The sequence below is a fragment of the Crocodylus porosus genome, unplaced genomic scaffold, assembly GCF_001723895.1.
Source record: "Crocodylus porosus isolate Cpor-Errol unplaced genomic scaffold, CroPor_comp1, whole genome shotgun sequence".
Classification (NCBI taxonomy): Eukaryota; Metazoa; Chordata; order Crocodylia; family Crocodylidae; genus Crocodylus; species Crocodylus porosus.
The window spans coordinates 129,506,218-129,533,786 of NW_017728943.1; the positions used below are offsets into that span (position 1 = coordinate 129,506,218).

Consider the following 27,569-nt stretch of genomic DNA (forward strand, 5'->3'; position numbering starts at 1 on the left):
ATGTAACTAGAAGTTATCTATTCAGTCATAGGCTAAAAGTACCTGTAAACAGAAGTTATCTGGTAAGACAGTGTTGTAACCAAATGAAATAATGATGCATACCATCCAAGGTCATAGAGACCACTTCTTGCATTGAATTATATGGTGTCCTATGAAATGTTGCTTCATTGCCCATTGTTTCACAGAAGCATTACTTTAATGGTGAGAAAATAAATTTGTGCCTAGCCAGGCCTTATTTAACGCCACAGCTTTCCACAAGTGGTCATGAAGAGGAAGAAAGCCAAGCTGGTTGGTTTCTTGGCTAGAAATGGTAGAAAATAAGGAGAAAAATTAAGCACTGTGGAAGACACCACTAAGCACCAGTAAGTCATAAGCCCCAAAGGCGGCTAGGGAAATACCAGGGTACAAAAAAATGCATGGGCAAGTAAATCACAAGAGGCAGACTGTGCACTCATTTACATAAGAGCTTCAGAATGATATGGAACCTCATGTAAACTTTAGAGTTATGAGTAATGGTCCCAGAAAGTAGTAGAGAAAAGTCATGTGGATTGAATTCATTTGATCTAAAATACTCATCCTTCCTCTGTTGAGAAGTTCCAAGCAACAGTAAACACCTTCTGCCACTGATTATGAAAAGCAGTAGCTGGTATTTTTGGCAGTCACTTTACAGGTCATAGTTTGCAGGTTTGAAAGTCTGTATTGCTACTGTTAGACTTGCCTGTAAAGGAAGAACTGTGCTCTGTTTGTGATCTGCAAGTAGTTAAGTGTTCCCAAGACCAAGTCGTATATTCTAATGCAACTAATCACAGAAACAAAATTAATCTGCACTACACTGTTAGCAAGGTCAGGCTCTAAATGTGCAGAACAAATTCTTGGCTTGGCTTTTCTCATAGTAGGCACAATGCAGCTTTGCTTTCCTTCCTTACCACAAGCACAGTCCTGCATCATGCCCCGTGTCCCAAACTCATTTCTACATGAACTCTAGGTGCTTGGCCATCAGGATTATAGCATTCAGGTCTGCATATTAAAGGTCCTCCCAGCAAGACCACTGCAACGTGCAGAAGGTCCGCAACTCCTCAGCTCTATGGTCTGATTCAGGGAAGCACCTGAACACCAGCTTATGTAGATCCCTATTCAGGATTTCACTGGAATATGTGCTCAATGCAAGTACATGCTGAAGTAATATACTCTTTAATTTATCCCTGTGCATCTTACTATAGCTTCTTTCTCCATCACTCATGAATGTAAAATAGCAAAATCCTTCAATAATTTATTTCTTTATATGGTTTCTTTGTTTTGCAGGTATACATTGTCCTAACCAAGGACTGTGAAATTCAATACAAGAGTAAATATCTTTAAAAAAAATCTTAATGTGCAAATTTCAACTGTTTAATATAAATATCTTAATAAAACATTTTCACATTATTTAAAAATTCACAATATGTGACTTTTCCAATGATAGGTGAATTTAACACAGAATATTCAATTTGGAAAACAAATCAGACTGTTTTACCTAAATAAATGCAGCAACAGAAGTGGAAACACTGAAGCATGGGAGGTAGGAGAAGCTGACAGAAACAGTAATGAGCAACTGACACAGCAAAAGGCAAGTTTGCTAACTGAATGAAATGCAGCTTGTGAAGTGGAGGTGTGAACTCCCAAGTAAAATCTTTCTCCAAAGGAACCCTGTGGCAAATCCTCAGTTGACTTTACTGGAGTTTAGATTTTAACTTGGAACTTGATCGGGCACCTCAGACAGCAGCAACAAAAACTGGGCCACATCTGCTAGTGTGAATTCCTCCCTCACCTTAAGATGAGGAGAGGTACAACCATGCAATCATTCAACATGCACAGCAGCTGTGATCCACAGAGATGGCTATTATTGTGTAGCTATTTTAAAATTCTTCTTTGCATTCTGGGAGAGAAGGGAACTAAAAAAAATTTCAAGTGTAAAAGGGTTCACAGCTGCAGGTCATGGGCCAGATCCCACGAGTATATTCAATAATGGTAGACCCCGCCACTGTAGAACACAGAAACAGAAGAATCTGCTTCATCTGAACAAGCTGTCACAGCCTGGAGAGCAATAAATATCTGAGAAAACTGCAGTGTTGAATTAATCTGGGCTCAGTCCTGAGATCTGTCACACACCTTAACTTCCCAAGGCAGGAGTTGGTGGCAGTCGCCATGGCACAGGAAGTGCTCAGCAGAAAAATGAAGGAGAAGGAAGTTCAGAGACATTTATGCCCCTTTGATATCTGTGGTGATTCTTCCTACACCAAAGCAGAAAGAGGGCCAATTTGGCTTCAGAAGGCAAAGTCAGGGCAGCTTCTCCCATATGTGGTGGGGATATTCTGTTGAATAGGATATGAGAAGGGGAGTTCAGGTCTCCCTCTAACCATGTTTGTAAATGATGCCAGTGGAGTTACCCACTGTCTTCCCTATTATTTGGGGATTTTTTTTGGAAAGGGAAAGAACTAATTAATTGAGGCAGACAAAATGGTTCTTTATTTCTGACTTCTTTTTGCAAGGCTGTGCAAATGTAAACCTGCATAGATGATCCTAAATGGTGCCCTGCTTTTGAGGAACCAGTTAAGAAGGCAACTAAGCAAAGCAGCAAAAAGCAAGTTTCTTCTAAAAAATCCCCATCTCATTTCAGACCAACCTTCCATCAGCCTCCGCTGGAGAAAACCTCTAAGGAGAGACCAGCCTTGCACTGAGAGAAATATGATGCAGAACACCTCAAACATCACTCAGATTTCCTTGCCTTTTGCATGACGAGTTCTGACAACATGCAGGGGATGCAAGCAAAATGGCCAAGTTAACCTTATTCAAATAGTTCAAAATTATTCCTATCAAGTCCGAGAGGAGAAAGGTTTGAAGTCAGCTTTAGAGGAGCATATTCTGTGTGGAAACCAAATGGCACTTCTCAGCGTTTCTGTAAGTTGGCATTTATTCCCATCATTGGACATAAATATGTACAAAATTGGAAAAATGTCCCCCCAAAGTCGCACATACAGATATGCCTGTATTTTCAAACTGTTCAAGTGGACTTTGAGATGGCAGAATAATTATGTGTTTTCGACATAGCAGCATTTCAGCTAGGTACCAGCTGGTGTTGCTTCCTTTACCAGCTTTCCTCTTCTAGCCATAGACTTGTTTGAACTGGTAGCATTCATTGCAGTAGCCATTGCACTTGTTATTGCCATAGTGATCACAGGCAGGGGCTCGGCAACGCTGTTTTGGAGGCTCTTCTGCAGCCGGTTCTCTAGGACTCCTAGGCTGTCCTTGCTGACTGACGCGCTGACATTCCTGACACAGCTCATCACTTCTGCAGGCTAAGTTGTTTCTACAAGAAGCTGTGGAGCATTTTTGTTTTTGGGTGCTACCCAGCATCATTCGCTGTAGATCTCTATGCTGTCCGGTTCTCTGAAAAGGTTAAGAACAGTGTCAGTTGCCACACTGGCAGCAAAGTCAGCTCTATGCTTGCATTTGGAACTGCTCTGCTTTGTATATTTAACAACCTCAGGGCCACTCAGCTTCAGCAAAGAACACTAGAGAAGAGGTTTTTGAGAATCTGCCTTTCAAAGCAGAGCAGAGTATTTAAAAACAAATGAGTAAGGCATTTTCATTTCCTAGGAAAAAGGCTAGCTGCTTCTGAGAATCCAGTGCAGGACAAAGTACTGAGACTCTTCTGGGACAGGATTTATCACAAAGAACCTTGAAAACCTCATTTCTAAGCAATGTTTTCTCTCTGAAAACTTTTAGCTTAAAAAAAATAGAATTCTTGCATCCTGAAATGGCTGTCAATTGTTTCTTATCCAATTAAAAAGGGGTGGGCATTCCTTCTCTCAAAGTGGCTAAGAAGATTACAAGAATGTTATTTAGGAAGAAATGTTCAAAGGCACTGGCCAACCTATACCCAGTGAATTTATAGAACTGATAGAAATTCAACAGAAACAGGGCTAAGGCAATACTGAGAACCAGTGTAATCTCACCCTGAATATGAACCCAGTGAATTTATAGGGAACTGACAGGAATTCAACAGAAATAGGACTAAGGCAATACCGAGAACCAGTGTAATGCCACCCTGAATGTGTCAGGATTAACTCCTAAATATGCTATCCTTGATGTGTTGCAATAGATGTGATGCAATTTTAGAAGCTATTAAACAGTTTCGCTGTTCTGCTTTTAATTGCCATATTTCAATTAAAATTTCAATCAAGTGTCACAGAGAAAAGTGTTCTGGTCTATGAATGCACTATGAAGGCTTTTTGTGATAATGGGATAATGGCTCTTACTGCACTGTCTGCAAAATATTTCTGTAGTGTTCATCACTTCGAGTGCCTGTACATGAGTGCAGAGGCTGCTCCAATGCACTGTAACTACAGTGCGTTGAAGACAACTCAATTAATTGAGTCTCCACATCTTCTGCATCTGTGTCTGTGTTTCAAAATGGCGGCAGGGGTGCTTGAGTTAAAGCTTATCGAACAAGCTTCAGTTCAAGTGCCCCGCTGCCATTTTGAAGTTCAGGCATGCTGATACATGAGATGCTGTGGTGCTTTAATTAGAGCAACTCTGAGAGACTTTTCTCTGTGAAACTTGAGACTTAATTGAAAAATGGCAATTAAAAGCAGAACACCTAAACTGTTTCACAGCGTCTAAAATGCTAATAAACTGCTTAACAACTTTTCCTGCGAGCTTCTCTAATTAAAGCACTGTCCCCTCCACCCCCAGAGCATGTGTAAAAGTGTAACGTTATATAAGAGAAAGGCTTCTATAACTCCTTGCTGTTGAATTCTGGCAGAAGTAGTAGCTTATGCAAAAATGTTTCTTTTTCTGAAAATGGAGGCACAGTAATGTGGGGGATTTTCTATTATGTATTTTAACTCTTTCACAGAGATTTACTACAGCAAAGCTTCTGGGGTTAAACACTAGGGGGAAGGAATTCCATAAGTACACTGACTTCAGATTGTCTCACTAGCTGCTCTTCCGTCCTCCTGGCTTCATGGAATCGTTGATTCTGTGCTTCAATAAAACATTTCTGACAGTACCCTTCAAGCATAGTGCTGCCCAGGGTGCCACACTCAGGGCCCAGACAGGAAACTGTGTTATGGAACGTGGCAGCAGAGGTCCCAGTTTGGCCAGATGCAGGAGAACCCCTTGTAGATCTTCTCTGATGAACTACTAAGGGAACACCTACATGACAATACAAGAAAAGAAAGGTTGTTCAAATGAGCCCAATGTTTTAGAGGACAGAAAAAGCAAAGAGCAAAATTTCACGATCCCTAAAATAAATCAACTAGCCCCACGTACTCAGAATTGATGCCCTCAGAATAATTGTGGCTACTCATATCTTATTATTTTACCTTAAAATTAAGATGAGAGAAACTTTGCCTCTTTCACAGTGAAGAACCAGAATGAAAACCTGAGCATCCTAAAATGAAGAGGAGTTCTGCAGCTGATTTAATCAGAGTTAAAATTTCAGTGCAGGTTTCTCTCAATGCATCCTATCTTTAATTTCAGTGGTATATTAAATAGGAAGTGGAAGCACATATGGCCACCACTGAATAGGTTAAATGTTATTGGTTTATTAACTAATCTACATATACGGATTTTAAGGCTCATATGCCATAATTGGAAAATGGATATTGTGAATGACAGCTGCTCCCTTATCTGATCTACAAGGGAATTTCCCTCACTTCGAATATCTGTAAAAAGTCTCAGACAGTACTCTCAGTAATGAGCTGGACTTGAACAAAGATGGTTATACCCCTCTATAGCCACCTTTCAGCTACTATTCTAAGAGTTCAGCGGAGTAATAACCCAGACTATAAGGTAAGATTTATCTAAAGAATACTGCTCCTATAAAGATGTGACTTCATGAATGCACAATACTAAGAATAAGTTAAAGACAAATTTTATTAAAAGCCTCTGAGTTTCATCCAAGCATACTCCTTGTAAAATAACAACTGATCTTTTAATGTTACTTGTGCATCAAAACATTACTGAAATGGATTTTTAATAGGATTTTCAAAAATGCTCACTGTTTTTTGAAATTCTAACTCCCTTCCCACTAACATCAACAGGAATTTTACAGGCAATTTCAATAGAAGCACTTTTGGGACAATGCTGGCATATCCAAACCTCCTCAGTGCCTCATGTGGCATTTTCCAAAATGCAAGTAATGTAGCTGCTTTAGGCCAGTTTTGGGACTGCAACACTTGTCCAAGAGAGTAAACCTATTAATGTATCCCACACTACTATAGCCACAGTACTTTTATTTTGTAAGGCAGTGTGAGCAGCATTGAGACATACTTACTACGTGCTTTTGAACCGACCCCCCAGCCATGTGCCATTGTTTACAGAACACTAATCGCTGCAATATTCCCAAAATAATGTTGTTGCTTCACATCACTGGTGTTTTCCTACATTTGACAGGAAAATACCATCTTTTCTTAAACCCTTTAACACCTGCATTTTCACAGATATGGAACAGAGGCCAAAATGTTATGGAATCAAAATTCTTTCTACTTACCTCTGTTTTCCCTGTACTCAAAGAAACAGAGTGTGCAAAAGCCTTTATTATGAGGAGTCCCAAAAAACTTGCAGCCAGACTTTCTACATTGCTTACTTCCTTTCCTTTCCTCTGAAGTATGCCCTGCCTGAGGAAGCAGTGTTGAACGCAGATCCTCCAGATTATTGCTGGGTGCTACGCTACAGGAATGCTGAAGGAAGCTTTGTGATAGCTGTGCAGGATCAGATGCAGACCTTTGATGACATGTGGGCGGGAACCCAGAACTGCCATTTGAAGAATGCTCTGTAGTCCTTTTGAGGCAACTGCTGCAGAGGCCATTAAAAGTCCTGTGTGTCTTCTGAAGGCACACTTTACATGTCACAGTGTCTGCTGGTCTCAGGTTGTCCAAATTGTTACAAGGAGCAAGCTTTCTGGAACTGTTGTAACAGCGTTCACAGAGTCCATTGTGTTGCACATTTAACGTGAAAGGACAGTCTGGAGTCCTGCATTTCATAGCAGTGGTTTCACTGTACAGAAAAATGCTTGGGACTCTTGGTGGTGCAGAACGAGGTCCTGTCACTGGCTCTTCAGATGTCCATCCTCCAGGCTCCCCCCTAGATGAGCCTGATCCAACTGCCCTTGGTTTTTCAGTCGCTGTTTTGGAGCTCTGCCTCCGCTCAAAGCACTCATGGCAATAGGGCTGGGTGTTCACAGACATAAAGAAGGGGCATTTGGGAGTTTCACATTTCATCTCTACAAGAGACAGCTGGGACAAGGTCAGGTCCTGTCTGGTCCGGGAGCAGTTCTCCCTTCTGACAGGCTCAGTGTTTTCCTGCCATTTCTTGTACTCATGCTGTACCAACTGGAAGTAATCTTCCACAAGATTTATATCCCTGGGGAGGTTGCCTTCATCTAACCTGAAAGCCAGATAAACACACCAGTCAGCAGCTAAACAGGATAAGTAGCAAAGGTGGTGGGACCATAAGCAACACTGGGCAGAAATGCAGATTTGATGGATGGGGAGATAATTACTACATATCCATGCTACTGATTTAAAAATACATGTTGATAACCTATAGCTTAGAGCATAATACTTGAACAACTAGGTGTGTAGTCATGATAAATGGAGCCCTTTTGACTCTAAATTTCACTATAATCCTATTCTCAGAATCTGTGTCAATGCTTCTTGGTTCATAGTGTTTATCTATTAGGAAAATTATTGCTAGTTTTTAAGGAGTGCACTGATGTTAAAAAAATAAAAGCCAATATTCATAGAATTCCTCTAAATTCAATATCTCCAAACTCAGATTTCAGACTCAGGGATCTGACAGGCCCACCAGCCCGTTCTGGAGACAATCTCCACTTCTACACTATTTGGCATATGTCAGTATATAAAAATTGGATGCTAATACCCCCAAAAGGGATGCTATTACTGAGAGTGATGTGACCTTACTATGCATAAGGGTGTATTTAAATATGCACATTGCTGAGCAGGAAAGGAAAGACTGGATTCATTATCCTTCTAGCTTTAAAACAACCAAGATGGGGGAAGGAAAGAATGACACTCACTTTGCAGCATTAATTAAATGAGTTGTACCATGGTCCCAGCCTTGCACTGGAATTTCTATTACAAGCAAGTAGTCATTCAGCAGCTGCTCCTTTTCCCTCTCCTCTGCATCTGTCAGAAAGTGCACTTTCAAGTCTTCAAACTTGCCTCGCTCTTGACTGACCAATGGGACAGCCCGGATTTCTGTGGGAAAAGCAAACGGATTAATGTGTTATTAGAACTAATGAGGATGCCCATGAAATACAATATGCAAGGAGGGTAACACCAATCTGTGTACTCTCCTGGAAAAAAACACTGTAATTATATCCTGCTTACCAAAGAGTGCAGATGGAACACAAATACTTCTTGGAACAAGCTAAGGACTATTTGCACCATAAATTTAACTGCACCCACAGGCCAGGCTTTTACAATGTCCTAGTAGTTATTTGTACTTCATGTGGATGAGACAGTAGTTTAGTTTCTTATACTTACTTATAGGACAATGCACTAACGTGGATCTAGGAATATGCTGTCCCATCCATGACAGATGGTCATGCATACACACAGGGCACGTGATTAAAGCCAGTGTGTAATAATAAGCATCAATACTTTGCAGCAACGGAGACGCTTCATCTCAGTACCATCTAGGTCAGCAACTAAATTGTTCTTTAGTAACAGTAGGTACTTTGGGTCACACATGACGCACATATTAGTTTCTATTCAGCCAGATACGTATCAGGAACACCAAGCCAATAGAAGGTGAACAGTTAAAGATGTTATAAAGGCTCTCTCAAGTATTTGAACAGAAAGACTTCATTTACCTTCACTGTAAATTTTAAAATGTGACTCAAAACAAGACTATATTTTGTTGGGATAAACATGCTGTAGGAAGAGAGAAGGGAGCAAACACGCAAATGTCCGAAACAGAGCAAAAGCATAATTTAAAAAGAAATACCTGGCCCACTGTCCTTCAGAGACACCAGTGGTGTGAAGTGCATATTGTCATAGCCCAGGACAATGGGGTATTTGTAGCATTGTTCAGTGGGCCAAAGGAGAGGCAAGTAAATTCCACCAACATGTAGAGGGGAAAAGCTTGAACCAGATTCCAAACTTCTCACCATTTTATCTGTTTCAGGAAGAAAAAAAAAAAGGAGTGTTACTAAGATCAAATTCCTTTCAAACATGGCACAAACATAATGTCTTTGTTTTTGGGTCTTAAAACTTCAGGGTACTAAACTGCAAGAAATAAATAATTTTGGAATAAGCCAGCTAGGAAAAAAAGAATGCTTCTTACAAAGATGTGTATACTGTACACATTAATGCACAGATGATCTCTAGTATTACGGTATCAAAAGAAACTAGAATACAGGACTCACCAGCAAGAACAATGACTGGCCTTCTTAGGATGTTAACAAGGACAAATATATGGATTTCTTCTAGAGCATTATACTGAAGCCCATTTCGGACCATAGATGTTTCTGGGGATGTCATTTTAATGAGGTTCTCCCATTCCTCTTCCCAGTTCTGAGGAAAGATTCAGTGACCATTATAGCAGCAGCGTCATAGACATGTAAGCCAAAAACTGTTAATCTTTTTCCTTTTCTTATCAAGAACTTTTTCATGTTGTCCATCAACCTTTTTTACTTTCTTATAACTTGTTGCTATAATTGCTTCTCACCTGAGAGTTCCATGGAGTTCCCTTGCAGCAAGGGAAGTTTAGGTTAGATATTAGGAAGAATTTTCTCACTGGAACAGGTTACTCAGAGAGGTGGTGGAAGCTCCATCCTTGGAGGTTTTCAAAACCTGGCTAGATAAAGCGTTGGCTGGGATGATCTAGTTGAGGCTGGTCCTGCTTTGAGCAGGGAGATGGACTAGTTGACCTCTGGAGGTCCCTTCCAGCCCTTTCTATGATTCTATGGGGGAATCCAAACCCAAGCCAACTCAACCATGCCAACACTGCCAAGTCTTCCAAACACAACACCATGAACCCAAGTTAGCTTACCCTCGTGTCATAGCGTAGTCCTGTTTCTACAAATTCCTGGGATTTGATTGTCTCTCGTTGCCAACGGAGCTTGAAGTTACGTGTATCGATTTCCCTGAGTGCACCAAACAATGTTTTTCTCAAAACCAGGTCAACATCTTGAATACCCCACATATACTGGGATGCAGCATGCATAAGGCAATTACCGTCACCTATAGAAAAGATAATGATTATTTTTTTTGAAGAAATCTTGTTTCAAGAATTAACACAAAAAGTGCAGCTGGTCCATTAAACACAGTGAACATGTGCCATTGCACATGCTTCAGATCCAGTTGTGCATTCCTCTCAGATACTCTCACCAATCAGACTCTTAGACAAGAGATTACAGCTGCCCTCTCTAAACCTAAAGAGGGGGCAGGCTGCCTCACCACCACCTGTCTACTTACTAGTTGCCTTCCTGCTCAATACAGGAGTCAGGCTGTGGCTGGGAGATATAAATGACACCTTCCCAGCTCCCACTTTGGTAAATATGGCTCACTACATTTAACACTGACTGAAAAGGAGATGTAAAAGTATAGTCATTCTACATAAACTAAGTTTTTGTTTGTCTGGCAAATGCTTCATGGACAACTCCATTCGTCTTCAAAGGATAAAAGAAAAATTTGAACAAAACTATAATGCTTGTGAGAATCAATTACACAAATTAAATACTTAGGTTGATTTCCTTGCCTCCTCAACAAGTGGGGTTTATACTAGTTTAAGAAGCAACAGAAGACAGGGATTGAAAATGTACATGTCAATTCTGGAGCTTCTGCCAAGACTAAACAAAGGAGGCCAAGTGGCTAGTGCATGGCACAGTCACACTATGCATTTTGCTTTGCTGTCTGACAGAGGTCTCATAGAAGAAAGCAATGGTGGAAGGAGTAGGCCACCTAGAAAGGAAGTAAGTAATGGGTGATCTCGTAGTTTTCTAGGGTATCTGTTGCCCAACTATTGAACATACTGCTTAATGTCAAGATGGCAAAAAAAATCAGAGCACTGCTTCTTTTTGAAAGATGGAGTAAAAACAACAGGCACCAATGCAATAATTTGATCTTCATTAACATAGCTTCTTCCACGCAAGGATATCAAATGACTTTACAAATATGAATGAACTAAATCTCATAGCTCCAGAGGATTATCATCCCCTCTTACAGATGGGAAAACTGAGGATTCATTAGTGCAGTGATTTGCCTGAGGGTTAGCACAGGAAGAATGTCAAAAGCTGGGAACAAAATTCCCATCTTTTGAAGCCAAAATTCCCAAGCTAAAACCACATACCCTTTTCTTTCTCCCCAGTGATACTGTGAAAGGGAGATGCAAAACAATCATTCTTGGACACCTCCCAGATTCAGAGTTAATCCTTTTCATTACTGTAGGAGTACTGAAGTCATCTGAGGCTGTGGAAGCACATTATATTTCCATACACTCTAACATTTGAAGCAGGGTAACAACCACTAAGAGGCTTTGCTTGTGGTAATTAAAACCACCCAAACAAACCTAAAGATACCAACAAGAAATTTTTAGTTTATCATTAAACCTATCAGTTTGCTGTGTACAACAGAAGTTTCAGTAGAAGAACCCTTTATGATCATGTTCACTGCATTTCCAATTAATCTTTTTTACTGGAGGTTTTTGAAAATGGATAAATGCTGGATGCCTGTCTAGGATAGTTTAAGAATAGTGTGCCCTGCATTTATGAAGGAGGTCTGTGCTACATGACTCTTGAGAGTTCCTATGATTCTGTGAAATCACCAAAACTATTTTTTCCCTTTCTGGCTTAATCTGAGTTAAATTCACTGCAGTACCCACAGTTTGCAAAGGCCACCACTTAAAAGTACTTCTTTTTCTATTTTGCTGCATAAATTCAGGTCCTTTGCAATGCAATTCTGATTTCCTAAACTTCTCCTACCAATTCTCATTAAAAAAAAAATGAACAAAAAAACAAGCAATAAACTTGAAATCAAGAAAACCAGAGAATACTACATGGGATTAAATGGAAGTTGTTTTATTTTCAAACAAAAAAAATTATGACAAATTAACAGGGCAATTATGATACTTCTGCAAAAATTATAGCAAAGATAAGATTTTTTTTCTTGCAACCCTTATTTTCAGTTCTTTATTGAGAACCACTACTATAAAATTCCTTATGCAGCACTTGGAATTCCCCAGTGCTATTTGACTAGCAATTGAGCAACAGTTGTACTTTTTGTTCTGATGTGTATACATTTGAATTGTGAAGTATACACTGGACTTTCCAAGTGGGTGTGGCTTGCCTGAGCTGGATTGAGCGTCTATTCATTATACAAGTGAAATCTCCACAGCCAATAGATGCTGGAATCTTTTTTTTTTTGCCTTGGTTTCAATTTTTATACCTCCTACTCCCTTCCTCATTTACTCCATTCACATCTCCTCAAACAAACATACTGTGAATCACCAGATATCAAGAAATTATTGTAAAAAGTCATGTCCATATTAGGTAAAGTCCACATTAGCAAAATCCTGCAAGAATCATTTGTTGCCTCTGCTCTCAAAACTTGAAAATGTTCATGGAAAAAGCAGCAGTTTCCATAAAGCAAATCCTTCTGACCAAAGACAATTAAAAAAAACAAACAAACATTCTCTTTACATCCACATATTAAGGAACCAAATTATTTCTGAAAAGTTCTCTTCTGGTGCCACATTAAAAAAAAGCAAATACAAAACAAACAAAAAATAGTCTATTCATGAATCCTTAAATAACATTGTTTCCTGGGCTGTTTCCTGCAAGTCCTTTTCTCTATTTTTGATAATCTATTCCTCCCAGCATACACTGTTTTCTTTTTTCTCCTGCAAAGGTCCTGCAGTTTATGCAAAGCCACCACAACACAAAAGGTAACTAGAGGCATCCCTTCTTCACCCAAGTCTTTTCAGCCCCTCATAATCTGGGAGCAGTGAAGTCAAACAAACAAACAAAAACCAAACAAAAATTACTTTTCAGCACCGTGTACAGAACACCTATACATGTGTAGCCAGCAAGTTCCAGATCCATAAAATGCTACATTAGTTTTTTGAAATGACATCCTCCAGTCATGACACAGCCCTTAAAGCATACTGCTTGATGGCTGTGTTACTGTCATTAGTGTGGTGCTGCACTGCAATGTCAGTGACAGCTAGACAAGTGATCTTAGTTGTTTTAGGGACAGACAAATAGATTATACATTTTCCTCAAGAAATTTGTTAATAATGAAAAGGTTTGAAAATACACCACTAGCAAGAATATTACTTTCTTAATGCTGGCGAAGTGGTGTATGTGCTCACTACAACCTTGCTCTGCTAAGAAGTTCTAAGTGTGTGGCCCCACTGATGTGCTTGGAGGTCCAGAGGCAAGGCCAGTGACCAAATGTGGAAGCCATTGCAGGACTGGGGCCTCTATGAATCTCAGAGATATACTGACATGCAGAGATATACAGATATTATTCATAGTCCTGTTAGTTACTGTGAGATTGCACTTCTATTGTTACAGTTAAAGTTGTCTTTGAAAAACAGAATCATATGTAACAAGACTAGTGTTAATGACATATCGCAGAAGTTGAAAGAACAAAATACGAACCAGGAAGACAAGGGCAATGTGTGTGCACAGAAACAACATGTTTGCAAAACATGCAATGCTCTGGAGCTCACACACTCATACAGACTAGCACTCACTGCTAGCCGATTCAAATGTGTGCCTTCCTCAAATCTTTGCACTCTGTCCCCATAATCTATTGCCTCTGCTCTATGACACACATTCACAAACTATCAAACAAATCATCTCCAAAGCTCTAAAATGAAACATAAGTTATTACAAGCAATACTACATGCTACTTTCCTCAAGTCTTGTTTAAAACCAAGGGGTAACTTACTCTTCTGATACTTGCACAAAAGTGTCATGAATGCAAAGGGGAGTTATGTGCAAATGCTGGGGGAAGACAGCCTGTTTACCCAAAAACAATTTGGTATTAGCTTAATCAGGAACTGATTCCGCAGCCAGAAAGCATAGTTCCTAAAGGTTGGAAATCCAAGATGCTCCAACTGAAACAGTACTTACAACACTAGGAAATCGTTAGCAGCTGTGTACAGCCTACAAATTACAATGTTAAGAGGTCATAATAATTTACAAACTTCTGTTATACAACTTATGGAGACTGACCCATTTATACATGCCACCCTAAGCACCATTTGATTGTGTAAGGAATTTGGGTTTATTCAGCAACATGTCGGAGGGAGCCAACATATCTGGAATCGGGATCTTGGAAACTGATTTACGGTCCCCATAGGCACAGATACAGACACATATCTGGTACTTTACTGTACACTTTCTAGTATCAGTTAATGCAAATTAATATACCATTAACGCAACATGATAATATTCACTACCCTAGCCTAATACCAGTGCAATGATAGTATGCATAACTTACCATTGGTCTTTAATGGCACAAGTTTCCTAACTTCCATGCACCAATTCAGCTTTCTCTGATGTTCCAGTGATACCTGGGTGGCTCGGTCAATCAGAGCTTTCTGAAGTATCTCCCGGAATGGAGGAGAAAACTGGCACATTCTGAACATTTCAATTGTGTATCTGTGCATAGTTTTAAAGTGATGAATTATTCCATCGGGTGGTCTGACAAGATCTTCAGGAGTTCTCTCCCTAATCTTCACAGCCTTCAGCATATTGCTCAGACATAAAGCTTGAGGAAGAACTTGTTGGCCAGTCATTTTCCTAGAAGAAATCTGAAAGGAGAAAACAAAGAATTATTTTATTCACCTTAAATGTACATAAACTGAGACCTCATTTATATGAAGACTTAGAATTCAAATTCTTTGCAGCAGGAAACTGTGTCTGTACCTTTAAAAAATACATCACCTACTCTGAGAATTACATAAATAATAATAAAATATCTACCCAGGAAGCTCTTAGAATTATTCAGGTACTGATTCCGAAGAGCTAATCCCAGTCATTTTTAATTCTGCCTTCCTCTTTATACTGAAGAGAATTTGCTCATAACGAATCAAGGAAGTTGCATCATCATCATCATCAAAAAAAAAGAAGTTTACATAGAAACGAGGCAGAGAAGGACAGATTAACATTACCAGTCTTGTCTAATCTATTAGATACTTGTGTAATCTCCAGTGAACCCAAAAAATTCTCAGTACCCTTTAAACTTCCAATTTGATGACATACCAGAGAAAGCAGTTTATGTACCACTTCAGATTTGCAGATGAGTAGCAGACCATGCATAAACCACTAGGACACACAGTACAATATTAAAAGGGTGCTCAGACACCTTGAACAGTTATGCATTATCTTAGCAGCTGTCCCACACTTAAGGTTAGTTAAAAAATCTTATGTCCAAAGATAACCAGGTAAAAAAGGAAAAAAATGCTAACAAGCTTTTGGTATTGAGCAAGAGAGGGATGTGATAGGAATGTTCCTTAACCCTAAAATTACTGCACACAAGTTTGTGCAGGTGTGCGTGGGGGTGCAAAACTGGAAGCCCATTATTACTCAATAGTAGATCAACATATCTGAGGAACCATTTCCACTTTGCTCAAAAACCCCATTATTTTCCCTCTGTAGGCAAGTAATGCCCACTCCTATTTGTCCCCTCCTCAACACCTTTAGCCTCACTAGAGAAGCTGAGGAGAACAAAAGTCTACAGACAAAACTAGTGTTTCATTGAGGTTCAGAGGCTTCACACCTGTTCTGTACAAATCAGACAATTCATAGTGTTAGGCTAGGGCAAAACATGGACACAGAATCTCCATGATTAGACTCCCAGACTAACAAGTAATAATACAGACATGCATTAACAGACAGATAATACAAGTAATAATATAGACATGCATACACTTTCTTCAGTTCCCTCCACAGTACCCACAAGCAGTGGCTTAAACAGAATATTGGAAACAGACCATATAGAAAGGTTGGATTGGAGACAACAAAAAAGAAAGTAAATCAAAACTATTCATTTTTAAAAATGAACTCTTTTTTATGAATGTAGATGCGTCTATATCTTAATCACTTCAGAATGCAGCAGGTCTTTTTCCACTAATTCAGGAATATAACGCCTTCTGAAGCCATTACTAATTTTGGGCTAAACATAACCTATTTTAGGTATAGAGGACCTACAGACAACTGAAAGCTGAACCTCATTTAATTGTCAGAAAATTGTCCTTTTTAGTGAAGAAAAGTCTGGAGGCCACAGGGTATGTAGAAGAAAAGGTAGGGTAGTCTTATAAACTAATCAGGAAGGCGGCTCCCAATCTACTAAAGCAGGAGGAATGTGCTTTGTGAAGGGCCACCACCTCCACACACATCTATGGACCTCCCTCTCCCCTTAGAGGTACAACTAGTGCAATCCTTCTACAGGTAGCAGATACAGAAGGGACTCCCCTAGTTAATGCTTCCCCAAGCTACCTAGGCCTACAGCTACCTTTACATCCCCTTCCAAGAACCTGTTGATGCAAAACCCCCATTGAGCACCCTTAGAAGAGGAGTCCTGGGAGGAGGTAGTGAAGTAATGGATACTAAAAAGGAGTACACTACAGTTCTGATCAACCAGGGAAAGCTCATTCTGCTGAGAATCTTCTCTACTCATAAAAGTGGGGAATGGCAGGCCAATTGTGGCTTTTACATCTTAGAACAGGGATGGTGAACCAGAATCATGTGCCCCATACATGGCACAGGCAGCCTCCATGTGTGGTATGCAGTGGATCAGACAGGAAACATGGAACACAGTAGCAAGAGGGCAGGGAACAGAAAGCAGAGCAGCAGATCAGGTAGGGAGCACAGGGCAAGAAGCAGAAAGCAAAGCAAATAGGGGAATACAACTACAGTAGCGCTTGGGAAGGGTGCACAAATAATTTGTGGCATATCTGCCATAAAGGTTGCCCTACCCCATCTTAGAATATCTGAAGAAAGTACCTTTTTTAGGAAAGACTGCATATAACTATGAGCACAGTACAGGATGTTCCTACACTGGATACATTCATTAAAAAGATAATGAACTCCTTTTCTATCATGCCTACTCTACCAGCCAGGCTACAAATATTTTCCATGTAATGCTACTTTTTAACTAACGGAAAAAGAAATACAAAATAAATACTACAGAAAATTATCAGCAGTCTAGGATACAATGTCAGTACTACATTTCCTTGCCCTCTACTCCAATCCATGCAATTCTTATGCAAGTAGACTCATTGATTAATAGGTTGTTATGTATAAATAAGGGAAACTCATATGATTAAAGTGGTATAGGCACGGCCCCTAAACTTAGTGGTTCTTTCCACCATTAAGCAAGAATGGAACACCCAATCTACTTAGCTATACAGATGCTAATTAAATCTATACATAATTCAACAGTAAATTCTACTTGTCTAATTATTAAAAAGGCATCCTTTCCCCACCCTACCCTCCTTATACACAGAGGCTACTGTCTTTGTAACTTACAATTAGTATTAATTTAGAAAACCCTTTTAAATGTGACAACCAATAGGAAACAAATTTCCACCTAGATAAGTAAGTTCTGCAGGTTCTCAAAACAATTCTAACTGAGCCATCTGTAAGAACTTTAGGAAAAGGAGGAGAATGCCTATGTAACAGTCTTAATGCAGGGTAATCTTTCCTATTCATGTACTTGCATAGATATTTCAGTCTAGTGCTTTGGGAGACCTGGGTCCTATTCTCAGACGTACCTGTGTCTCCAGAGTGACTTCGGGCAGGTCACTTCACTTTTGGAAGTGACCTCCATTGCCCCATCTGCAAAATGGGGACAATGATACAAATTTCCTTGGAAAAGAGATATATTGTGTCGTTCATTAGCAGCTGTCACAGAGGAGCTAGATACTATCATGTCAATGTTTAACAAAAATAAACAAATGTAAAAATGACAGGAGCTGAGGGCATTCAACAGGTCACAGAAGGCTACTGGCATCTTGATGGATCTGACTTTCCACACATATGCGTATAAGAAACAAACGAGTAGCTATAATTCACCTAACAGATTTAAGGGAGCTGGTTTCAAAGGAAAAAAAGATTGTTGGCTGAGATGAGTAATAACTCTAAGGCTTAACTCAGATCCTCTGTATACTAGAGAAACCAGGAAAAAAAAAGCCTTCCAAGGCCACTGGATGGGCCCAAGTGCCAGTGGGCTAGTCAAGAGAAAGCAGCAGTTCATTGTCTATTGAGAAATTTCTAATAAAAAGCCTCTGATTACTGTAATTCTGACTTTTTTTCACTGTTTTCCAAAATACAGTAGTACCACAAATTGTCATTGCTTATATCGAGTTAACATATCTCATTTTCATGAAGTATGACAATGCACTTCAAAGCAATGACAGAACACTGCACATAGCCAGGCACACTTCAACAGTCATGCTTCCATTTCCCTTATTCTTATTTATTCTGTGTTCTCTTATCCTTTCTTGCTACCATATTGTATGCAAGTGTTAATTAACCAGTATTTATAAAGCACTTTACAAGTTAATGTTTGGCAACTTCCATTACAAGTGCTCAGGTGAGAGATTTTGATTTTAAAATGATCCCATACCACAAGTGATAGCAAGGACATTTAAAAACAAACAAACCACTCAGGCCAATTAAGCAGGTTGCTCCCACACACTAATCTATCGCTGCAAGACTTCAGTAGAACACTGCCTGGCATGGCCAGGGATTCAGCAGTCCCATCACGCAAACCTGATCAACCATTTAAACAGCAATTGGAAATGGGCTCAGAGAAGGTGTTTTCTTCTAAACTTCCCCGGTGTTGCAATCTAGCAATCGTGGGAACACTAGTGGTGTACAGATGAGTGACATTCATATCAGCCATCATTGAACACAGCATAGTGCTGGTTCAAATGAAAGATAAGGTAGATTTATACCTTGTAAACTAACTAAATAATAAATATATATAATAGCATGAACTTCCATGATCTCAAGCTCACTTCATCAAATGCTATGAAAGGATAAGCATGGAGCAATGTATAAAATGGAGAGTGCTTGGAATACAAAAGGCAGGAAGAGAGGGAGGATAGAGAGACTGGGGCCACGCTGAAAGAGGGAAACAAGCAAGCAATAAAACCATGGGAACAAAAGAGTCACAAAACCTAATCCAGGTAATGGGATAAGAATCCTTAGTCCCTGTTATACCACACTTAACACAATCCAGTCTGAAGATGATGTCTCGCTCTGCAATTTCTTGTTCATATTGGTTTTTAAAGTTGTGCTGCTTAAAAACAGCTACCCTGAGGTCAGCGATAGAAGGTCCTGGGAGGCTGACCAGTTCTGCCGCAAGTCCGAGTGCCTTTCTGGACCTGACGTCTGGTCAGTGTTCATTCATTCTTACACATACGGATCGACCTGCCTCTCCAATGGTAGCTAGCAAAGGGGCACTGTAAGCAGGTAATAGTAATGATGTTGGCAGAGGTGAAAGGGAATGAATCTGGTGTTATAATCTGTGCTATTCAGTCCTGTGATGATGTGGTCTGTATTAATGAGGAGGCACAGCTACCACCCTACACACTGGATTCTTTCGTGTAAGAATGAATGATCATCAAACATGTTTGTCCTTACACAACAGCTGATGAAGTGAACTTGAGCTCACAAAAGCTTATGCTACTTATCTGATTTATTCTTTAAGATGCAAATCTACCCTGCGTTCTGCCTGACATCAGACTAACATGGCTAAACACCTTTCTCAAATGCTAAAGGCAGCCTATCTTCCCCAAGGCTGAGGACACACAACACATGAGAATAATCTACCCCTGATTTCAGTCTACAGGCATCAGGCTGACGACCCACAGCATATTATGATCCCTAGCCAGTAGGTAGCAAGACAGTGGGTTTGCATCCAGCAAAGAGCAACTTACTGCAGATGAAGGGAGTAGTTAGTACCCCAGATACTCCTCACTTTTGGAGATGTGAATGTTGCCTGGAGTGGAACAAATTACTCCTCTGTTGTAAGGCTCTGTGTCATGTTAATACAGACTATAGGCATCTTAGTCTGAGCTCTGCCTGCCCTGTGTCTCCACCCCTCCCACTTTAAGCAGCAGGGAATCTTCACAAAACTGATTCCCACTGTGGCCAATGCTGTAATAGCCCACCCACTTCTCAGACACCTCCAGTGTACACTGACCCCTGCCCTGCTCCTTTTTCATATCTGTCAGGATGGGGATCTAAGCCTTCTGAACCACCTTAAAAAAAAACCTACCCAGAGCAATGGGCGTTTCAATGAGCTGTTATGAGTTACATAACTCACAGATGGCCTGGGCGGAGTACATGCATTTGTGGGTGCGAGTGCCCATTTTGCACGTCCTGTGTATTCTGTGCGTGTCCGTCCTGTTTATTCTCTCTGTGTCTATTCTGTGCATCCTGTCTGTCCATCCTATGTGTATGTCCTGTGTTTTGTGTATGGCGGCCGTGTGTGTGTCCCTGCGTCCATCCTGTTTATTCCGTCTGTGTCCATCCTGTTTATTCAGTCTGTGTCCATCCTGTGCATCCTGTGTCTGTCCCACGTTTTTGCTATGTATCTTTGTGTCCATCCTGGGGGGGTTTGTCCTGGTGTCCGCCCTGTTTATTCTGCATGTCTGTCCTGTGCCTCCCTCTCCTGTGTGTCCCATGTTTTTCCTGTGTGTCCATTCTGGGCATCTGTCCTGTGCATGCCAGTCCTGGTGTCCATCCTGCTTATTCTGCAGGTGTCTGTCCTTGTGCCTGTCCCATGTGTATAACTGTCCTACATGTGTCCCTGTCCATTCTGCATCTGCCCTGTGTTTTTACTGTGTGTCCATCCTGCATGTCCTGCGTATGTCTGCTGCATTTGTGTCCCTGTCCATTCTGTGTGTCCTGTGTCTGCCACACGTTTTTCCTTTGTGTCCATCCTAGATGTCCGTCCTCTTTATTCTGAGGGTGTCCGCCTTCGTGCACGTCTGTCCATTCTGCGCATCCTGTGTCTGCTATGCATTTTTCCTTTGTGCCCATGCCAGGTGTCTGCCCCGTTTCTTCTGCGGGTGTCCGTCCTGCGCGTGTCCCTGCCCGGTGTTTTTCTCCGTGCGTCCGTCCTGGTGCGTGCCCCTTGAGGCCGAGCCGCGCCCCAAACCCCGCACACAATGAACGCTCCAGGGACAAAGGCGACCCCTCCCCCGCGCCGCCCCGCACCTGCCCCGGAGCAGCGGCGCCCTCCCCTCACCTCACCTCGGCTCGGCTCGACACAGCGCAGCCGCAGGCGGAGGGCTCGGCCAGCCGCCTCAGGCCCGGGCGGCGCGCTGAAGCGCGGGACCCATCAATCCGCCTCTAGCCCCGCTCGCTGCTGCTGCCGGAGCGCCGCGCTGCTGCTGTCCTCCGCCCCCTCCCTGCTGCCGCTGGCGCTGCGTGGCGGGGAGCAGGCGAGACTGAGCGAGCCGCTTGTTTTTTCCTTTCTGTTTTACTGAGCAGAAACCCCCGCGCGCGCGGGGATTTCCACGCCCGGGGCCGGGGACTTTCCGACATGTGACAACTGCAGCCCGAGCGGCGGCTGCTGCGGCGGCTGGTGCTCCCTGAGTCCGCCAGGGGGCGCCGCCTGCGCCTGCGCCTGCGCCCGGCCCGCGCCCTCCCCCCCACCCCGCGCCAAGGCCGGGGCCCGGGCCCTGCTGTCTGGTGCTGGCAGGAGAAATTCCTGCCCCGCACCCCCGGGTTGTCCCCTCGTGAGTCAGCCCGGGGCGTTTTGGGTCCGGGGGGAGGCCGGGTGTCTGCATTCAGACTTTCCTTCCCCTCCCCTCGCCTCCCCTCTGCTTTGCAGCCACGGGGGGTTTCTGCCTGGGGGGCAAGGCTTCACAGACTCCTCACGCCTGAAGAAGGGTGGCTCTGGGTGGCCAGAGCTTGCTAAGGACTTGTTCCCCCCGCCCCCAACTACTCAGTTGGTCTAAGAAAAGATACCACAGATACTCAAAGACCCTTGCCTGTGTGTATGGAGGGGCATTGTAGCGAGGTGGAGGGGCGGGGGGGGGAGTACAAGCCATCATGCAAAACTCTGTGCCTTTGGTGTCCCCCACTGGTGCTAGCCCAGGGAGCTCTGTGTGGCAAACCCAAGCGTGGGCTCAGCAGCTAGCTGTGGTTCCTGCTGCTGTATTTAGCCCCAGGCATCCTATCTGTGACAGCCATGTGGGCATGCTCTTCAATCAGAATGTGTGGCCTAATGGCTAAATGCAAAATGCCTTTTGAACAAAAAGTGTCCTGGGCCTGCAGCTACTGATGCACACAAAGGCCTCATGGAGCTGGAGGAGCTGTACTCTAACTAGACACCCGGAGACCTGAAATGGTGCTGCTCTGCCTCCTGCCAGTGTCGTCGTAGCTCAACAGGTGTAATGGTACTTGTAGCCGTACAATGCGTTCTCCCACAGGAAGGCATCCTTATGCCTCTATAGGGCTGTGTCCATGTGAGGGCTTGAACTTGTATAGTTATATAAAATCACATCCCTATCTGACACCATTGTACTGCTACAAAATTGGTGGTACACCTAGCAGGCTTGACCCTGATGTCCGTTCCTACCCTACGGTTCTGCGATTCTTGCCTTGTCTGCAGAAGTGGCTATTCACAAATCTGTGTTGTAATGAGGTTGTCTGATACCCAAGGTGCTCATCAGTTGGCTATGATCATGGCTTCATCTATCATTTAGCCTGGCACTTGTTAGGGGCTCTTTCTCTCCCTGAGTAGCAGTAGCAGTCATCATCATGGGTGGTGTGGTCACATGCTTGTCCACATATAGAGACAGGGAGATAGGTGGCTCATAGTATTGACCTCAGCTGTTGGAGAATGTGTATCTGTATGTGGGTGAGCGAGCCAAGACCACTGCGCTCTCTTCCTGTCACCCACAGAGTTTCTACTTTCAGCAGAGACTCACTATGAAGATCAGAATCTTTTCAACCCATTCACAGCTTTTGTTTCAGTCTGTCTCCACGCTCAAGCATCTGTTATTCCTGTGGTTATACTCTTTTCAGCATTCAGACTTTCCTCTCAGAAAGCCTTGTTTCATGAAGCACAGAAATGCAGCCTTTGGTTTGATATAGTCAACATCACTCCAGAAGCTAGAGATCCAGACATGGGCCTTTAGTGCTGTAATGTGTCTCAAGCCATCTCTGCAGTTCCTGTGTGTTACTTACTTGTCTATATAAAGTCAGCCACTTATGTGAGGATCATGATCTATCGTATCAGGGAAGACTACAGTTTGGAAATGGTCAGGCATACATATAAACAATGTTATGTTAATTAAGTACTGGATAGTTTAACACGATATCACTATTAAATGCAACTGTTAAATGGAAAAGGCCAGTAGCCACAATATGTAAAGCACCTCCTGTTATTATGGAAGTAGTCTGTGCTGGACAGATAGCAGAGTCCAGCCCTGAGCGCTTCCAACCTAAGGGCATAAATACCATCCAGTGCACTGGCACACCATATAATTGATCACAGACATTCTTCTCTGAGATGCTGAATTGTGCCTCAGGTACCAAGCACCTTGTACTTGCATTGACTTCATTGAGAGCTGGTGTTGCTCAGCATCCTCCATTATCAGGCCCAAACCTGATAATGCTTCACGGAACAGGTGGGTCTTTCAGAAGTGGGTATTATAAACTCATCTGTCCTCTCATTCTCTGCCTTGTGTTCACTGAAGCAGAGCTGTGCTTGGAAACAGGATAGTCGTAGTGTTATCATTTACATCTTTGTAGTTCACTCCTAATCAGTCTCTTCTCAGGCTTTTTCCCTGTAGGTTCTGTGCTGTCTTGGAAAGCAAGGTGTTCCATGAAGCACCACCATTCATGCTTCAGTGCTTGCCATGGAGCATAATTTCAGTGGGAGTTAGGGGCACTACTGTTAAAGATCAGGGCCTAAGTGATTCAGCTCTGGAGGTGTGATTTTCCTGCTGTACCTGATATACACATGAAGCAGCGGCAAAGAGATTAATACATGGTACTGCTCCCCCCTCAGTTGTAGCCCTAGAGGGAAGGAGTGGAAATGAGTGTGAGCAAGGAATTATATATGGCATCACATATTACTTGGCAGCTAATGAATAGCTGGGGGAAATATGTACCTATGATGAAGCCACTGCCTCTCAGGAAGAGCCTGACAAGGCAAGAGATCGTTGTTGCTAGTACATACCAGAAACATATCTAAACATGTATGATTGCGATCTTTTTCGTTGATAAGCTGAAAAATAAGCAGCACTTTAGTTAGGGGTTGTGTTTATAGTATGGATCTTTCCCCTCTCCTCCCCACATTAGTGGGCCAGCAAGAATTCACTTGCAATCATTTTTTTGTACATTGATTTTATAGCAATAAGTACAATGGATTCCTGACTGCAGCGCCAAGGCCCTGTGACAACACAATAAATAAATACATTAATTTCCATCATCATTTCCAAATATCAATCCCTAAGAATGTAATTATAAAAGATATGAAAACGACAGGTGACACCCTCCAGATTCTGGCAACACCTTTACCTCAAAGGACCTGGCTGACCCTGAGCTTAAAAGCGTTAATTCAAAGACACTGACACCAGCACACGAAACTGATATGAAATATAATAATAATAGCAACTGAGTTCCAAAAACCTGGTTATCAGGTTTTAGCCCTAAATGGTCCTGCGGCCGGTGTGATTCATCTCTAAGAGAGGAAGAGAATGAGAAGGAAAAGAGGGAAATCCCTTTTATTGCAATAGCACTGCCTGAGGTCACATTCAGGTTCAGCAGCCCTGTCTTCCAGAACTCTTTTCCTGACTGAGGGTCATTGCTGAGAAGTGCTTGACTGTGCATAGGACAAAGGAGGAGGAAAATCCCTAAAATGGCAGTCAGACGTAAAACTGGTACTTATTACTGAGTCAACTACTGAGTTACTACTTACTACTGGTAAAAATACCCAAACTCATCTCTGATCATTTACCAAGAGCTAAAGTATTTTGTGAATTTTCCATTGTACTCATCTGAATAGAATAAAATTAAATCAAGGTTTCCTTTGAGGCGTTCCCTGGGGAGAGTCAGCTTTAGAAGCTAACTTACAATGCTGGCTGTCTCATGGCACTGCACCATGCCTTTCTCATCTTTTTCATTCTTTGTTTTTTAAGCACATCATATGAAAATCTGTGCAACAGGAGCAACTTGAAATTTTTGCACAGATTTGCACAATATATATAGCTAAAATGTTGCAGCTGGCCAAAGACAACAAAGCCTAGTGTTAATAATGAAACAAAATTTGTAAACCACAGTATAAAGTCCTAAAAGCTACCAAAAATACCACAACATAAAAGAAAAACATTTTAAACCTGTCAGGGAATCTAGGATGATGCTGTTAATGAATTTTGGTGCACAGTCCAAAAGAAAGACTGATCTTGGGGTTAAGTCACTGAATTAGGACTTAATTTTGGTTCAGTTATCAGTTCAGTTACAGCTGACTCTTTCTGTGTGAATTCATATAATCAGTTAATCTCTTAGATCCAGATCCAACCCTGTAATTGCTTCCAGTTAGCCTTCAGTATATTGAAATACAAGACCCAGCCCCAGGAGGTTGATCTAGATAAATGGGATAGGGGCCTAGGATCTCTATAGAGTGAATAGGGTGGGTTACACAGGTCCAAAAGGTGATTCAGAGGCCTAGAGGCACCTAGAGAGAGAGCCAAAAAGAAAGACTGTGCACAGGGATGTCTACAAATACCTGCTACTCCTCAGAGTAGGCACCTAGCTGCTAGTGATAATAGTGCTTGCTGCCCACCTTTAATGGCTTGGGACATTTGGAGCAGCAATGGGGATAATATTTCCTTTCTTCCAGTTGTCTGCTTTATCTGTTTACTTCAGATTGTAAACTCACTGAAGCACAGACTTTCACAATTACTTATGGCTTATACTGTGGGAGCTCTGAGAGGCCTTTGCTCAAAGGTACCATATAAACAGAGGGGGAAGTTTGATCCCTGCTCCTGCCCAGTCTAAGTACCCTAATTGTGTTTGGCTCTGAATTTATGTATATCTCAATGGAATCCAGATTTAGGTTTAGAGGCTTTAAGGATGGCTGCATTACAAATGATAATACAGAGAGAATGTTCCCAAGAATTCTTGGCAGAGATGGCCCTACCTTCTCCATCCACGTTGATCAACACTTCACACCCAGCTTCAGTTTGATAGGGGAACTGGCTGACCCTTAGTCAACATATGAGCCATTGTGATTTTTGAGATCAGTCTGCATACTGGGGCAGTTGCCCTGTTTTGACCAGACTACTGGATACACCAGTAGGGCACTCTAAAACAGCATCAGGACTTGAAGGAGAGATCTCTCACTTTATCAGACAACTTGCCAGTCATGACATTGCCCTTCATTCACGAGCAAACATGCAACTAAGTGATACTAATGCCTCACTTAGAGTGTGACCCATGCTTTTTACTTTCTTCTGGCTCTCCTATGTCCACTGGATCTCAAAAGATCTCCATACACATGCTCCTATGATCCAAAAGTGTAGATCAGCAAATTGTCAGTAAGTCAAGATCATTAGACAGCCCAGAACTGCTCCTGGAACTGGTGTGTTTGTAAACCTTCTGTGCTGTACAGCCACAAAGAACAGCCCCTTCCTCTAAAGGAGGAAGTTTTTTCTTGGAAGTGACCACATTGCACAACTACCTGGGCTCATGAATATGCTGTCCAAGGTTACATCTTCAATATAGAAATATGGGGGATAAATAAATATCCTTAAGATAAATATGGGGGAGAGAGTCTGTAACTATGGATTCATGTGTATCAGTCAGCCATGGAAAAACATACAAGGCTCTATGGAAAAAGTGGTTTCTCTGAGAACCCACTCAGTGGGGTAGCAAATCCTTCCAATCAGTGGGAGCATTCTGGATAAAGAGGGAGAATTTCTCAATTATGTACATCTAGGTGCAGCAAATGGGGATGGGAACCCTCACTCCTCACATGCAGTGATCAGGGGCAAGTAACACCTTGAAATGGCTTTCAGGAGTAGGAGAGTCTGCTTCTGCAACGTTATGTCCTTATTGTTAAAAAAGCAACCAGTGAGAGACTTAGCAAGAGAGTTACACTGGCCCTAGGGTTGAAGCAATATCTCTGGGCTTAACATGGGAATCCTAAGGGGGCGGGTGAAGAACCAACATGGGTTCATCAGTGGCAGGTCCTGTCAGACCAACCTGGTGGCCTTTTACGATCAGATCACCAGATCATTAGATGCGGGGGTAGCAGTGGATATAATCTTCCTGGACTTCGGAAGGCTTTTGACACTGTCTCTCACCCTGTTCTCATTAAGAAACTGGGGGGATGTGGTGTAGACACCCACACAGTCAAATGGGTCGCCAACTGGCTGGAGGGCCGCACTGTGGATGGGTCCTTCTCAACCTGGAAGGACGTGGGCAGTGGGGTCCGCAGGGCTCGGTCCTCGGGCCCGCACTGTTCAACATCTTCATCAGTGATTTGGACGAGGGGGTAAAAAGCACCCTGTTCAAA

General features: G+C 42.1%; 1 protein-coding gene across 2 annotated transcripts; it reads right to left on the minus strand.

The window, feature by feature from the left end:
- Window positions 1-1,257: 1,257 nt before the first annotated feature.
- TNFAIP3 (TNF alpha induced protein 3) lies at window positions 1,258-21,617 on the minus strand. Of its 2 annotated transcripts, none has more exons than XM_019550184.1 (9): window positions 21,290-21,617; window positions 14,520-14,832; window positions 10,063-10,253; window positions 9,437-9,584; window positions 9,016-9,186; window positions 8,084-8,264; window positions 6,536-7,431; window positions 4,964-5,196; window positions 1,258-3,426 (listed from the first exon to the last, which is right to left on the minus strand). In XM_019550184.1, exons 2-9 carry the CDS (start codon window positions 14,815-14,817, stop codon window positions 3,142-3,144), a joined length of 2,403 nt encoding a protein of 800 aa, XP_019405729.1. In that variant the 5' UTR covers window positions 14,818-14,832; window positions 21,290-21,617; the 3' UTR covers window positions 1,258-3,141. The 2 variants fall into 2 exon arrangements, with proteins under 2 accessions (XP_019405729.1, XP_019405730.1); XM_019550185.1 differs by having other exon boundaries at window positions 21,285-21,617.
- Between the last annotated feature and the right edge of the window lie 5,952 nt (window positions 21,618-27,569).

Bases quoted from the DNA above. Each gene is read 5' to 3' on its own strand.
- TNFAIP3 (XM_019550184.1), bottom strand. From the start codon at position 14,817: ATGACTGGCCAACAAGTTCTTCCTCAAGCTTTATGTCTGAGCAATATG. The intron at 9,187-9,436 runs GTGAGTCCTGTA...TTCCTGAAACAG, and splicing joins GCCAGTCATTGTTCTTGCTG to ATAAAATGGTGAGAAGTTTG. The intron at 8,265-9,015 runs GTATTTCTTTTT...CTTTTCCCACAG, and splicing joins TCTGAAGGACAGTGGGCCAG to AAATCCGGGCTGTCCCATTG.